Genomic DNA, 16,428 nt, shown 5'->3' with positions numbered 1-16,428 from the left:
TCAGGTCTGGGAGGTGCAGGTACAGTGGATCTGATCCAATCTGCTCTACGGCCGAACTGGGCAGGCGAGGCACAGGAATTAATATAGTAATGATCGGTAGCTACAGGAGGCGAGGGAAGTCTTTCATAGCAAAAAGCAGCACGTCAGTCTCACGTCACATAAAATCCACAAGACAGAAGAGCATCAGCACCAAAATGGTGGATCAGCATCTCAAGAGTACTTACGCGAGGCTCCATCATGTGACTCCATAGAGTCGCTGAACGTTCGTACCGATCTCTGCCACTGGGCGCACTGCTGGAGGAGATCATTGCTGGGAGGTCCTAGTATATTCACCGAATGTAGGCTGTGGAAGAAGAGGGATCCGAAGTATTTATATTTTCATTCTTTATTGGGCATTTGCCTGGAGTGAGATAAGGCTTTTAGCACAGTGTCTACATGTAGGTTTAATGAAGTTACTCAGCTCAAGATGTACCCAGCCTTCTTCTGGGAACTCTATGGAGGCCAGCTCCTTGACCACCATGGAGCTTGCTGTCCTGCCCTCCACCCCGGTTTTACCAGAACCATTACCAAGTCCCATTACCAGACCAATTACAGTCCAATTACAAATCCAATTGCAAGTCAAATTGGATCTCCCCCGTATCAGTGGAGAATCGCCATTGAGTCATTTTGCCATAAGCCTGCCTGAAGGCCACTGGTCTGCTTTGGACAAGGTCTAATCTTGAGTAATCGTGTTGGATATTATGCTCTTGAAAAAAACTTAAATTTGTGTTCAGTTATAATCAGACCACGTGACGGCTTGACATGCCGAGGGAATCCACCCAGATGCAAATGACGTGAAATACGTCACAAAATACCAAAAAAATTATATACTTTGCATACACGATTGACTCACTCATGCATACATGTACACAAATGATATTTTCTCTGCGAACATTCAGAGATGTTCCAGAGATTTCTAAGGGCACCTCCAAGCAATGAGGCTTCCACAGCCGAGGATTTTAACAGCATGTTCTACCTGATGTCCATCCAAATGCCACTTCCCGTGCTGTGTTTCCAGCGAGGAGGGGGAGCAGCTGGCCTCTGGGTCCTGTAGCAGTAGGGACATCCTGCTAGCTGTTATTTTGGGGCCTTCAGAAATGATGACTTCATTGGACAAGATGTGCTTTTTTCTTGTCTGCCGGTGGGTTGGTCTTTCATGATTCGGGTGCTTTTTTGCAAGCGTTGTGTTTTGGTCTGGTTGGGTGACGCAGCCATTAGATGGTTTGTGGTCATCACACGTCCATGGTCTGTCAGAGTCACATTCAGACCAGCTTCATCTCAGTTACCATTCCAGAATCCTCCGTACGTGTTCTGCTGGGTTGAGGTGCGCTGACTTGACTGGCCGCGGCATTCGGTCTGAAGCTCTTCAAACCTTAGCCTTTCGGTGACGTTTCATCATCTCAGAACGACCCATCGGGCATCGCCCATGCCTTCCTGTAGGATGAACTTGTGTTTCCTGAGCGTATTCTCAGAGATCAGGTGGACCTAAACCATGCCAGGAAAATGCACCTCACACAGGCCAGAACTTGCGGAGCCGTACATGGTGAGAAACAAACAGTCAGACCTGCAGGCACCATTTGCCATTGACCACACATGGGCTTATCTGCTGAGAACCTGGTGAAGAGTGACTCATCTGACTGTATGACTTTCTTTTCTATTGACCAGCAAATATCTATTCTTCTTGAAAAAATATACAGTATATTTCTATGTGTATCAAGGCAGGGCTTCCCAACTACGGTCTGTGAACACTGTTCCAGTGGCTTGATAAAATACTAAAAATAAACTGCATGTTTTCATTCCACACCGTTTTTTTTTTTAAAGACCCCAAATGTTCCCATGTTTAATAACAATGCACGCTGATAAACGTATGAAAGGCTACAGGGGTCTCCTCTTCGGTGCACAGTAAATGGAACAGTGACCACTGGAGCACGCTGAGCATTTTGACACGTGACCTGACGCGTAACTGGCTTCTTTGTTAGGTGCACTTTTGCAGAACCGCCTCCTGTTGGCATGTTCATGCGCTCAGATCATTCTCCTCGATATTATTTGCTTCCTGTCAAGCTCTAAGCCCAGTGGCACGAGTACCATAAATTTATCTCCGGAGAATGAAATGCAAAACCAAAATAATTTTGTAATTAAGTGTCTTGGCAATGAAAAAAAGTCTATAACCCAGATTTTGTTTTTTTTTTTTCATTTCGACCAAAAATAAACAAGTAAACAGAGATATAGGCTAATAATGATGTTTTACCTCCTGAGTGACTGGCAGCAGCTTGTGCCTGCATATTTCCTCAGAGTTTAGCTTGTGGGTATAACGCTGGGGCCCTTGTCCCTAACCAGCGCCACCTACTGGTTGGCATAATTATGGGATGTAGGGGTCAGCCTTAGAGACAGACAGACCCACTGTTCGCTGTTCAGTAGAAACTGGAGATCCAGGTTGCATGATCGCAGTTTGCATTTACATGGTGACATGTCCGAGGCTCCCGTTCCTCATTAATTAGACGCAGGAAATATGTGAGCGTGCTGTAGGTGCAGCTGGTGTGGGGTAATGCAGCCACCAGAACCCAAACACTATGCCGTGTCGGGTCTGTATAGTCACATCGCAGTGAGCCACTGCGGCCTCCGTCTGATCCACCAGGTGACCAAAGGAGGAACTGAAGGTTCCGGATGCGCAGCTACTGACTGAAGAGTGTAAGCCAGTGGTTCCTAACCTGGACTTCGGGGACCCTCATTACACAGTCCTACTCCCAACACACTGGTATGAGGTATCCGGTGTTCTTGATTGGCTGGGAACAACAAATTTGGGCTGTTTGGGGCTTCCTGAGGTAGCGAGACATTAGTCTAACCCAAGCCTGAAAATCCAAGTCATGTCTGACCAAGAGCAGTTGCTCAGCCAATAAATACTGTCAGATAAATTGGAGAAAGTCACGTGTCACGTTGGGTCATCAGCTGGTGCCAAGGAGGATGTAGAGGTGCACGTGTGCATGAGTGAAAAACATCGTCTGTACATTTAAAGTGCATCTGTGTCTGCTAAAATTAACCTGCCCACTCACAGCTGGAGGGAGACTGGTGAAAAGAGAATGGTGAAATGATCCTTAACTTATATTTAAATATGCATACGAGAAGGAGGGGTACCCTCGCTTTGATGGAAGATATTTTTATCTTCCTCCCTTTGGTTCTACTAGCTCATCCGCCCCTCTTCCCATCCTGGGGTGCTGGGGAGGGGGGGGGGGCAGCATTCAGCTACTCGAGCAGAGACTCTATGATGGTTGGAGGGGTGGGGGGGGGGGACTCAAATGATCGATGCTCAGAGTTTTGCTAAAAATGGAGCAGGGTGAAGGGGTAGAGCAGAGGAAGAATGAAGGTGGGAGAAAGCTGACAGAGGAATGACAAGAGCGTGGAAGAGGGCAGGAGGTGGGGAGAGGAGTGAGGGAGGGTGAACTGATACATGTGTGGAGACATAAACCTAAATGGAGAGTATCAGGCAGAATGAAAGAAAAAACGACTGGCGATGAAAAGGAGGAATGGAGGGAGTGAGGGAGATGGGGGAGATGAAGAGATCGATTGGGAGGACAACAGGAGGAACTCTGGAGTAACGGGGGGGTGATACTGGTTATACTGAAGGGTGACTTAGGGTGGCTTCTGCTCCTTAGGTGCCAGTTATTATTATTATTATTATTATTATTATTGTTGTTGTTTATGCTTTTATTTAAAGCAAGATATGGCAGCGTCTGCTGGGTTCATCACCTTCCTTTTAAGGAAACAGGATTCCTCCTGGGCCTCGAACCATGAGCCTCGTCTCTCCCTGAGCCTAGCTGTTGCCCCTGAGCCCGATGTGCCCAGCAGACTTGTGGGCTGTACTTTCCCTCTCCTCCACTCTGCCTCCGATCCCGCTGATTCCGTCTCTGAGCCTCCAGAGGCTCTGCTACCTCCCGGCCTGGCCGAACCACGCATGTCGCCGATTTCCTCGGGCCGTGTGATTCTGCCTAACCCCCCCCCCCCCGTGAAAGCCGCGGCGGGCGGGCCACCCCATTGGGACGCCGTGCTCCAGGACACCCACCTCGACGTCTCGGTGAATCTAGCCTCCAGCTATTACTCCTCGAATGACCAGTGTTTAAAAAAGAAAAAAAACTGGCTAATCTGGGGAGGGAGGGGGGGGAGATGGAGCCGGGAAGAGGAGTTGGGGTCTTTTATCTCGCGTGCAGCTATTTTTATCTGTGTATAGAGAGCGAAGAGGAATGCGTGATGGAAGGTGGTGGCGGCACGGCTCACAGACGCGCCCTCGCATCATTGGCTGGGCCGACGGCACACGCAGGCGCCCAGGGAGGCGGCTGCGTTCCCGATTGGCTCGTTTTACCAGTATTCAATGGAGCCGGCGGAGACTGAGACCGAGCCACGATGGTGCCTGTTGGTCCTCGGAGGAATCGCTGGCCCCAATGGCGGTCAGATGGCAGCATAGAGACGGGAGGCCGACCACAGCCACACCCCCACATATCAGGCCCCAAATGTAATGATTGGGTTTGGGCATCGGGGCCAAACCACAATGTCGAGTCTTGGTTCCTAGCCACTATAACATATCTGAGATCCAAAGTTTTGGTCCAAACCACAATTCCCTGCTGATTCCCCCCCCCACCACCCCTGGTTTTTTGCCGGCAAAAATTCTCTCACCTGTACTTCCTGCGAAATGTTTCCTTTATCCTCCATTTGGCTGCCCGAATAAAGGAGGGGATTCTCTCCAGAATCCCTCCAGGTGTTCTGCTTATCAGATGCCCGCCATTACCAAAGGGCTTTTTCAAGCCCGGAAAACGAGAGATCTCAGTGTCTCTGTCCGTCTGTGACATTTGGCGTCTTTTCCGTTCTGTGGAGGCAGGACCGGCAGTCCCTTACTTGGCCTGGAGGCTGCTTTTCGACCGAAGGCATCCGAACACGGTCCAGTGCACCACGCTCGGGCAACTCTCTGTCATTCGACACCCAACGCCGTTAAAAGGCTCCGGAGTGTTCCGTTGGTTTAAGTGTGTGCCCGCTGGCTTTCGTAACGGACAGCCGGTGACCTGGCATGTAGGAATGGGGAATTCTCACCCTGTGTGAGGGTGACACAGGATTCCGAGGTGTTTAATGGAGATATTTTTAATGTGCTGTGACCATCAAAGCATTGGGCCATGAACATCTCTTGATATCGGGAGATATGAAATATTAAATTTACCTGAGCAGGGGGGTTTATAACCTGTGCTCCACAATCCCCTGGGAGCCCACCGGACAGTTGTTGGTTATCATAAAAAAAAAAAAATAAAAATAACGGACCCCCCGAACAGAAAAGGAAGCATTAAAGCTCCCTCCAAGTGTAAGTTTGCACTTGCGGGAGGGGGGGGGGGGGGGGCTACCTCTGATCTATTTTCATTTGCCGCACAGAAAAGATCGAGAAATGCTGACATTTAAAAGCTTCACAGCTTTACAAAACGTCTTAAACGGTTGAGAGTCGTCAACGGCGGTGCATTCCTGACCTTTGACCTGTGACATACAGATCTGGAACTTCAAAGTGAGGCTGGGTCCTAGAAGACAGGGGGCCGAATGCGATTGGACAGCTGGGTCTCGCCGATTGGTTCTTCATCACAGTAGCTTTCCCAAGGTGCCCAGTCTGAATCACATCTTCACGCCTCCAGCCTTCTGGCTTTTGTGGCTCCGTCCTTCCTGGGCTCTTACCTCCCTCCCCCGCTGTTTATGTCCAAAATATTGCAGAAGACCCTCCCCTCCCCACCCCAATACATTATCATGGGTCTTTTTTCGGAACACTTCTTCCTGGCTTTGCTGATCCGCCTGCTCAGGATTCCTGGACAGAGCTGCTGTGGTGTGAGTGCTTCTCCAGGCGGAGCCAGGCCTGGCCTTTCTCAGCGCCAAACGCTCCCCGCTGGGCTTTCTTCTGTAGGACACGTGGAGAACCGGCCACTTGACAGCCCGGCTGCTGCACCGGCACGCGGCGACCCGGGTCCCATCTGGCGCTCGGCGCGGCTGCCGATGTCCCAGCTGCTTGGGCGTTAAGTAAAAGCCACGGGGAAGGCGAGCAGTGTGGGCAGCGGAGAGGAGTGGCTCTCTCTTTTTCTGCTTTCTGTGAGATTCCCTCATTCTTGTGCTTTGTTCTCCACGCCTGTCTATGTGGAGGCAGGTCCAGAGGTACAGCGTCCCATTAAAATCACACTGACTGCTCTTTTTTAAGGTCCCATAATTTATACAACGGTGTCAAACTTTTCATTAGCCAATGATATGCTTTGAATTTGTGAGTGACAGGGGATGGGGCACTCCAGGGGCCAATCAGCTTTCATCAGGGTCAAGCGCCTCAGTGGCTCTGCTACTGTACATGCTGCTTCTTCACACACACTCCTTCACTCCTTGGTCGCATGGGGGAAGGCTTAAGTGAGTATAGCTCAGGGGGCTCGGATGTGTTAAAACCTCAAGGCCCCAAAGAGCGTAGCAAGACATCAGTGAAAGAGGGGGCCTTCACGAGTGTTTCTGCCCCCCCCTCTTACAGGCAGATGCTGCCATCAGGCAGTTTGCATGAAATCAGCAGGGAAGGGGGGCCGTGGCAGGCCGGACGCGGGGAGAACTCCTGGGCCGGCTTCCCATCCCCCGCCCACGCACCACACTGCCTACACTGTCACCTTACTGAAGCCAGCTCCCCTCTACTGCCTTCCGATGTCGGTGCATAACTGCAAGAGCAACTCACTGGCTGTGCCTCTGAGTGTGTGTTCAGCCATAGTGACCCGATATTCTGCTCTGTATTTATAGTAACTTGTGACTCTCTTCTGTAGTGATAGTAGCATGTGACTCTCTTCTGTAGTGATAGTAACATGTGACTCTCTTCTGTAGTGATAGCATCATGTGACTCTCTTCTGTAGTGATAGCATCATGTGACTCTCTTCTGAAGTGACGTGACTCTTCTGAAGTAATTGGTATATGTGACTAGTTATACTAACATGTAACTGTTCTGCAGTGATAGTGACAATAGCTTATGACTGTAGTCATAATAATGTGAATCTGCAATAATAGTACCATGTGACTCTGTTCTGTAGCAAAATTATCACTTGACTCTGCAGTGATAGTAACTTGTGACTCTGCAATAATAGTACCACATGATTTTTTTTCTGGAGAGATAGTAATGTGTGACTGTCGTAATAGGGAGCCTGGCAATTAATCGAAAATGAATCAAAACCAATTAGAGAAGCTCTAATCGACTTAATCTTTCCCATGTCAGTTACTTTGGTTTTTTAAATTCTGTTAACACTTTTTCCCAGTGTGTGTTCATGTACTGTCCCCTGACTCCGCCCCCTCCAATAACATATGGCTGCAGCCACCTTTCTCAGGCCTCGCTGCTCTCGTGCCACTTCCGCTTGGGTACACACATGCACAGACAACAAAGAAACACACTCTTTATCCGTTTCACAAGTTTCGAAGTGAAGTTTATCTATTTAACGTGTTTGGAAAAAAATGTGCTACGCATATATTTGTGGATGATCTAAGTTTCATGATTGTCAGTGTATTATAAATCTAAACATTTTATATCTTGATTTCATTTTTTTCCTGTTCAGAGTTTTACTGTAGAATTCGCACAACAAAAACGCAAATAGCGTTTTTATTGATATCAGCAGTTGTCTACAATACCTTGTCAAAGTCGTGCCTAGATAGTTATTGATCATTTAAAATCAGGTATTCCTTATATTAGTTGTAACATTTTCAATATCATAATGGTTTGGAAACATCTACCGCATAATCTGTGGTGTTATTCATGTTAGATACATGTAATACATTTACATCAGGGATTAAATTCATACTGAAGCAATGTCGTTACATTATGACCATGATCATGCGGGGCCATAAGAGTAGCGAGACTTGCGAATGGCGAATTATTCTGTGCATGTGTGAACCGGAAGGGGTCTGAGAGAGGCGGGGTCTGAGCAGCAGGTTCTGAGAGGGGCGGGGCCTGAGAGGGCAGCGGGGCTGAGAGGGGTGGGGCCAGAGAGGGTGGTGGGGCCTGAGAGGGTGGCGGGGCTGAGAGGGGTGGGGCCAGAGAGGGCAGTGGGGGCAGAGAGGGCAGTGGGGCCTGAGAGGGGTGGGGCCTGACAGGGCAGCGGGGCTGAGAGGGGTGGGGCCAGAGAGGGTGGTGGGGCCTGAGAGGGTGGCGGGGCTGAGAGGGGTGGGGCCAGAGAGGGCAGTGGGGGCAGAGAGGGCAGTGGGGCCTGAGAGGGGTGGGGCCTGACAGGGCAGTGGGGCCTGAGAAGGGTGGCTACAACCGTATACTCCTCCATCCAGTGTGTGACATGGAAGCAGCATGGAGGAGAACTCGAACTGGAACGGCCTGTACCAAAGTAAAATACCATGTCCGTCATCTGGACACATTGTGGCTTTAGTGAAGACAACGCCAAACAAAAAAAGGTCAGATATAAAAAGTGTGAAAAACAGTTTAATCTACCAAAGATAATATCACCAATTGGTTTCAACACTAGCAATATTTAAAGTACAGTGGAAACTGCTTATAATGATCATGGTTATAGTGATCATCCGTGAATATGGATCAAAAAGCTTGGGACAGAATCATTCCTGTACAAGTACTGTTTAAATAATTCACTTATAGTAATCAAGTAGTGTTCTTTTGGGTCTTTTTATATATAACATGGAAAAAAAATTGAAATTATGATAATTCTCCTTTATTTTACTTGCCTACTTTGCCTTTCGTTAACCAGTCTGCTTCTGGCTAGCTACCTGAGGCTAATGCTGCATGCACAGAAAACATAATGGGAAAAAAGAGACATTTTCTCTCAGTTACGAATATAGACTCATCAAAGTTTATGATAAACATGCAGTAGTGAAACTACAATAAGATATAGAACTTTCCTAAATCTTTATTTTCATCAGGAGTTTTTGTAATGTGAGAGGACTCTTTTTACTGACTCTGCAGTAAAAGTACTGTGTAACTCTGAAATGATAGTACTGCGAGACTCTACTCTTTAGTGATAGTAACGCATGACTTGCATTAATAGTACCACATGACTATTCTGTAATGATAGTACTGCGTGACTCTGCAGCAATAGTACCGTGTGACTCTGCAGTGATAGTACTGAGTGACTCTTCAATAATAGTACTGCATGATTCTGCTCTGTAGTGATAATAACGCATGACTCTGCAGAAATAGTACCACATGACTCTGTCCTGTAATGATACAGTAGTACTGTGTGACCATGCAGTGATAGTACAGCATGAGTCTACAGTGATAATGCTGCATGACTATGGAGCAATAGTAACACATTCTCTGTCTGTCTACTGACCTGTGCATACAGCCTTTGTGGGGTGTGGCTTCATCCGCTCCTAACTCACACAGCTCCCGGCTTCCTTATCCAGCCTAGTTGGGCTCGCGGGTTTCTGTGTGTGGGGGGAGGTCAGCCCCTGTAGCAGCCGGTCCCAGCTCAGTGCCAGCCAGCCTCACCTCGCGCGTGACGCCTGTCAGGGATTATCCCAGCCATGCATGAGTAATACCACTAGAGGTGCAGCTCCTTTTCCTGCTCCATCTGCGAGGCACCCGGCGATGCTGCTTGCTGCGCCTTTGCGGCTCTCACCCCTGCTTTCTTCGCCCAGGCAAACTCGCCACCACCAATACGGCCTTTAAGTGACACAGTCCAGGTTCACATTCGGCCAGGATTCCAGTTTCTTGAGCTCTGTGTTTCGGTCTGGACATACGTCGCTGTTGTCTATTTTTTATTTTTTATTTAGCTTCGTTATCGATCATTAAAATTGGAGCAATTTTAGAGACCCACGCAGGTGGTGTGTGGTTCTATTGGGTTAGAACACTGCCGATGATCAGAAGGTTTCTGGTTCAAGTCTTCGAGTCATCGGGGAAAAAAGCTGAAAAAAAGGCCCGGTTGCCCCAGGCCCAGGCTGATCCTTGTATGTCGCTTTGGATAAAAGCATCTGCTAAATGAAACAATCAGACTTCTGTGTGTGCTCTTGTGAGTATCGCAGAGAACGCTCCTTTGTTTCCAAGCCGTCCAGACCATCTTCCAGACGTCACCTTTTTTGCTCGGCCAGGAAGTCTGTGTGAAGCGGATGACTTGTGCTGGCACGGTCCTCCACGACCCCCCCATTTCAGAGCCATTTTAATTAAGCAGAGAGGAAGCACTTGTTGCTGGGGGGCAGCTCTGGCATCACTATTGCCTTTTATTATCCTAATACACATTTTATTCTGCTGATGCAGAGATTTGTCTCCTTGGGGCGTCCAGTGCCCACCTCACTGCACACGTCCCCACGCCCCTGCCCCCCCCCCCCCCCCCCCAACTGAGTCCCGCATTAGCGTTTTTACTCATTGCGGTTGCCAAGACGTTGACATCACCATCGCAGAGCTCCACGTCAGTCTCTCTAGAGCTCTGCCTCCTCCCTTCATCCTCCTCTTCCTCTCGCAGCCACCGCCTCATTCTCCAAATTGAACTGTGAATTATTAACGGTCCATTAGGGGCAGCAGACAGCTTTAGCGCCGTGATTGAATATCATTTTCCGGTAATGTACCATCATGTGTTATATAACCGAAAAGATTAGCCGAGGACTGGGAGCTTGCGACTTTACCGGTGTCGTGTCCTGCGGGGGGCCCTGGCCGGGACAGACACAAGCGCAAACCCAAGGGAGGGGCCAAGTGGGGCCATTCTGCTGGGGATGAATGTGATTTGATTTCAGGAATTATGGGTAGATGTGTTTGGGCAGCCGCGATCTGGTCGGGCAGTTGGTTCGGTTTAAAAGGCACGGTCGTGCCCTTATTTGATGGACTCCCCGTGTTTCAAGTTTCACCACATGTTTCTTTCGCCATGTTATTCTGAAACCGGACCCCGTCTTTGGTCACCGGGCTAAATCCCCGGCCTCATTAATGGTCCGTGAGTCACTGGGCTGGTATTTACGGTAGTTTCCAGCGGTCGTCACGCATTGCCTGGAGAACGGGACCTGAATCCCTAACGCCTAGCCTGCCCGACCCATATGGGATCTGTCGAGCCTATTTCCCCGCTATTACTCATAGGGGTCAGACCTGTTTGTTCCTGCGGGATGTGCGTCGATCTCCACCCCCTGCCTCATACTTGGCAGGTCCTTTTTGTGACGCCGTTGATAGAGTGAGAGGGGTTTGGCGTGTTCTCTCGCTTGGGTTCCTCCTGGGATCTGTGCAAAGCAGTAGAACTGAGGAAATATTACAGCATGTTACAGTAGAAGCATAATCTACTCAAACCAAGCATGTTCCACTCTGAAGTTTGCCTCCCACTGCCCTTTTTCTGAGCGGAACTGATCTTCAAACAGTTTCTGTCTTCGGCCATTTGAGGCTGTGGATTAGTAACACGTGTGATTTGATTGGTCGGCAGAAGCAGGAGCAATCTTATTGGGCCCAGGATGCCATTTGGCTGCCTCATGTTCATGTGCTCCATCAACCTTCCCCATTCCTCCTTTTTCTCACCCCCCTCCCCTCCCCGGCCAGTCCTCCATCTTTGGTCTGAAGTAGAGAGAGCATCTGTCCTCCACACAGGTAGGAAGAGGGGCAGCAGGTTGTGTTCACATCATTGGATCTGCGGGTGGTGGCAGTGAGAGCCGTGCAGTGGATGACGCTGTCTGGACAAGCCAATGGCTTGACAGACGATGATTTCCTGCTCCGCTCTGTTTGTCTCTGCCCTGCGACACTAATCATCGCCCTTGACAATAGTCATTATAGTGGAATTATACCGTTAGCTTGACTTGCGCTTTCCGGGCATTGTGTTCATTAATTTATTTAAGTATTATAATAACCGATCACCCGAAAGGTCACATTAGTTGTTAATGAGTATCAGATTGGTGACTTTTTCCTTATTAATGATTGGATGTTAGGGAACTCCTGATTGGTGGGAACCCTCTCTTTTTAACGATTGGTTATTAATGAGTAACTGATTACCACAACCCTGCAGAGCATAAGCGGGTATAGAAAATGGATTAATGGAAGAATGGATGTTTCTTAGTACTTGATTGGGAGGTACCCTGTCTTAAATTTGCGATTGGCTGTCAGTGACTACATGTTCGGGGGTAGGCTGCTCTGGGTGGTGTTTGTCTGCCTTATACGTCTATGGAGCTCCTTGACCCCACATCCTCACTCCATTTGAGTGGATGATCCTCACCACCATCATCGCCAACTGCATCGTCCTGGCCCTGGAGCAGCACCTGCCCGAGGATGACAAGACGCCCATGTCTGCACGCCTGGTGAGCCACCTGCACGCGCGTGTGCACACACACACACACACACACACACACACACACACACACACACACACACACACACACACATGTAGGGTATGCCTATCCTTATGGGGACCGCTCATTCACTTCTATGGGAGAAATGCTAACGCTAACTGTGACGACATTAACCCCCACCCAGCCCTAACCATAACCATAAGTAACCAAACAAAATACAAGAGTGTTTGCATTTTTAGTTTTTTCATAGCAGTCACTGATTTTTATAAAAATTGAGTTTTCGGTTATGGGGACCAGGAAACCGGTCCCCATAAGGGGAAAAAAAACGGATATTTATCACATTATGGGGACATTGTGTCCCCATAAGCATAGTTATACCCACACACACACACACACAAATATAAAGCAAACAAACCTGAGGGTGGCTATGATATGGAGAAACACTCACTGTAACTCGCTAACTGTGCACGAGGAGGCTGTGTGGACGTCAGAATAACCAGACGTCCCCACACCCCCCCTTCAACGGCCCCTGCCTACCCCCCCCAGGATGACACAGAGCCCTATTTCATCGGCATCTTCTGTTTTGAGTCGGGCATCAAGATCCTGGCCCTGGGTTTCGCCTTCCACAAGGGCTCGTACCTGCGCAATGGCTGGAACGTCATGGACTTTGTGGTGGTGCTGACTGGGTGAGTGTGACCCGCACGCACACACACACACATACAGCCTGTCGAAGTCAGATGCGCTAAGCGAGTAGACTGAAGGTGGATATGGCAGCTTGGCTAGGCGGGGGGGCGGGGAGCAATGTGCGGCTGCTGCGGACACACAAATTACACTCCCACACGCCGCCGGGATCCTGCCCAAGGAGGTGCCGGGGAAGCAATGCAAACCGTGAGGACAAGTCTTGGTGTGTGTGTGTGTGTGTGCGTGTGTGTGTGTGTTTGTGGATTATGTTTATATTACATTGTGGGGAACCAAATGTCCCTCACAATGTAATAAAAACCTGTTATTTTGATGATGTGGGGACCGTTTTTCAGGTGTGGATGAAATCAAAAAATTAAAAATGCCAATGTCTCATATTATGTTTGGTTACTTATGCTAAAGGTTAGGACTGGGTAGGGGTTAAGGTAATTTAGATTAGGGTTTTCCCCTTGGAAATGAATGAAGAGTCTCCTGAAATATATTACAAACCTGTGTCTGTATGTGTCTGTGTTTGTGTGTGTGTGTGTGTGTGTGTGTGTGTGTGTGTGTGTGTGTGTGTCTGTATGTGTCTACGTTTGTGTGTGTGTGTGTGCAGGCCTCTGTTGGTCAGCCGGGAACACCTTCGTTAGTATTCAGGAGGTGAGTGAGTGAGAAATGCCCTTTTCTCTCACTGAAGAGAGTGGGCTACCCCTCTCCTCCCCTCCCCCGGCCTTCATGTGATGTGCAGATATAAACGTGCAGGAGCTGAGAGGATCTCCTCTGTGATGGGGGGAGGCTGGGGGGGGTGCGAGGCAAACAGGAAGTGGGCATGTGCAGTCCGGCAGGGAGTCCCGAGCAGAATCAGGCACCTAAGGAGAGCCAACGCTACCATTTACGCCTCTGATACGGATACCGGCAGGTGCTGGGGGCCCGGACGGCAACGCCATTACCCCCCTGCCTGAAAATCCAATGCACACAGGTGCATGTCTATCACAGGCAACCAAGGTCAGGGGCGACAGCAACAGATGACATATGCACATGTGCATCACATATGTGTGCATCTACATGTATGCATCCATGTGCGCATGTTAGCAAAAGCATATTTATACTGAGGGAATGCTTTACCCTTGAAGGTTGTTGGATCAAATCCCACGGCCGGGTCCCTGATTGAGGCCCTTAACCGCCAATTGCTCAAATGTATGTAGCTTTTGGATAAAAGCTAAATAATTAAAATACCAGATAAATAAAAATATATGACTACATCTAAATATTCAGCACAGAAATGCACTCCGGTGTGTCATGCTCTCCATGGCCGTGGTGGCGATGTCACTCAGGGTGACGGCGCCCCCTGTTTAACAAGATCTTCTAGCTGCTCCCCGCTGCTTCTGCAACCTTAATGAGGCAGGCAAGACGCAACCGTGATCACAGCCCAGCTGCGGGAGGCCCCAACCAGGGCCACCCAGGAAAATGTCACCTGAGGAGAGAGAGAGAGAGAGAGAGAGAGGCAGGGGGAGGACGGGGGGAAGACAGGAAGGAGAGATCGCGGAGGATGAAAGGTTCCGAGGAGACTGGAGAAGAGCAAGCGAGAGCTACTGTGGGTGGGAGGGAGGAGTGGCAGGGTGGGGGGAGGGGGCCGAGGGGGGGGGGCGGGAGAGGGAGAGATTAAAGGAGCAGAGAAAGCCGCGAGGGAGAGGCAGCTGTGGAGAGCATTAGCTTCAGAGAGGCGCGGATTACATCATTAAGCTGCATGCCCGGCACCTTCACGCAGGCCTAGCCGCCTCCCTCGGATTCATTCCATTATCCGGCTGGATGTTCCAGCAGGGCGGCACCTGGGGGGAAGGTGAAGGGAGACCGGGAAGGTGCTTCTGGGGCCCAGGAGCGAAAATAGTGTGACCTAATGGGGCTCACACTTCCAAAGCACTTATCCTGAGAGAACAGGGGAGGCTGTGCTTAGCCCGTAGACAGACACACATCTTTTGGGGACCATCCATTCATTTCTATGGGCAAAATCCTAATGCTAACAATGACAGCCAATCCCCATCCAGTACTAACCGTAACCATAAGCAACCAAGCAAAATACAATACTTTTGGCATTTTTAGTTTTTTGATTACTGTCACATATTTTTAGGAGTTTCCTCCTGTGGGAACCGAAAAGGTGGTCCCCACAACGTAATATTTGCATGTATACACATATTGTATATATTACATATATACATATATACATGATCCACATACACAAACGGTCAGATCCTCCCTCCCTATGTGTTAAATGGTTTAAAGTGGAAGGCCACGCCCCCCCCCCCCCCAAATCCTCTGGCTGTCATTAGTAAGTCCGCCCACTCCTGCTACCCACAGCTATGCCCAGACACACGTTTAAATATTAACGCACAGCGTCGCCGCTTTTTAATTTGGGCCGGGGGCTCACCCCTGAGTGACTCGCGCGCAGAGTGATTTCTCACTACAAGCAGAATAACCATGATGATTGTGACAATGAGTGTGGATGGCAGACTGTAAATGGTTTTAGCAGTGCTGCGTTTAAAAGGCACTGCCCCCCCGCCCTCCCACCTCCAACATGGCTTCAGGGTTCAGTAAAATCCATTGTTCTTAAAGGCGCACGGCCAGGACCAGCAGACCTTGTCCGTTATAGGCGATATTCTGTTATAAGCGAATTTACTATAACGGGATTTTACTGTATTTCACTGTTGCTGTTCTGATGGACCCCTTCAATTGACCTCCAAGCATCATACATCCAGCCAATGTTCAGGCATCAGTGGCCTGGGCCTACAGAGAACCCTGTGCACTGTTTGTGGTTCTGAACTCTTCCTCAAGTTCTGAGCTCTCTCCCTGGCTATGGACAGAAACTGGACCTGAATTATTCTCTGGTTCCAAGCTCTCTCCCTGGCTATGGACAGAAACTGGACCTGAATTATTCTCTGGTTCCAAGCTCTCTCCCTGGTTATGGACAGAAACTGGACCTGAATTATTCTCTGGTTCCAAGCTCTCTCCCTGGTTATGGACAGAAACTGGACCTGAATTATTCTCTGGTCCTGAGCTCTCTCCCTGGTTATGTACAGCCTGTCCAGGGGCCTGAACACTATTCATGCTTTTGAACACCTTCCCACAGTTCTGAGCCCATTTCTTGGCTGGTTCCTGGCACCAAGCTCCCTGTTGTTCTTTTTGTTCCCTAGCCATTTTTGGAGCCTCGTTCCTTATTCCTAGCTATGCTGTTTGTAGAGAGCCTTGTTCTTGTCCTTGGTGCTGAAATCAGCCACTGCATTTTTTTTAGCTCCTCTGGCTCAAAGACCAGTCAGTTTATTACAGTTGAGCTCTTTTCATGCTTCTTATCTCTGTCTTGAGCCTAGATAAGCAGCAGAGTGCAGATCTCTCATTCTGCAGCCCGTCATTCTGAACCTAATCCTTAGTACTGAGCTCTTTGTCTAGTGCTGAGTTTCTGTTCTTGTTAGTTCTTGTCGTTCTGTGATA

General features: G+C 49.1%; 1 protein-coding gene across 17 annotated transcripts in view; it reads left to right on the top strand.

Moving 5' to 3' along the window:
• LOC125742189 (voltage-dependent P/Q-type calcium channel subunit alpha-1A-like) overlaps positions 1-16,428 on the top strand; it is an 85,348-nt gene that overhangs the window by 7,360 nt on the left and 61,560 nt on the right. For all 17 annotated transcript variants that reach the window (XR_007398043.1, XR_007398035.1, XR_007398034.1 and 14 more), the window contains exons 2-3: positions 12,171-12,276; positions 12,814-12,953. Coding sequence is in view for 7 of the 17 variants with exons in the window: in XM_049013940.1 (XP_048869897.1) it covers positions 12,171-12,276; positions 12,814-12,953 (246 nt within the window). In the remaining 10 variants the exon portion in view is untranslated. The remainder of the gene's footprint in view (positions 1-12,170; positions 12,277-12,813; positions 12,954-16,428) is intronic.

This window comes from Brienomyrus brachyistius, chromosome 5 (genome assembly GCF_023856365.1).
Source record: "Brienomyrus brachyistius isolate T26 chromosome 5, BBRACH_0.4, whole genome shotgun sequence".
NCBI lineage: Eukaryota > Metazoa > Chordata > Actinopteri > Osteoglossiformes > Mormyridae > Brienomyrus > Brienomyrus brachyistius.
The sequence above is the reverse complement of the archived record's forward strand: the minus strand, read 5'-3'. Positions and strand labels throughout refer to the sequence as shown.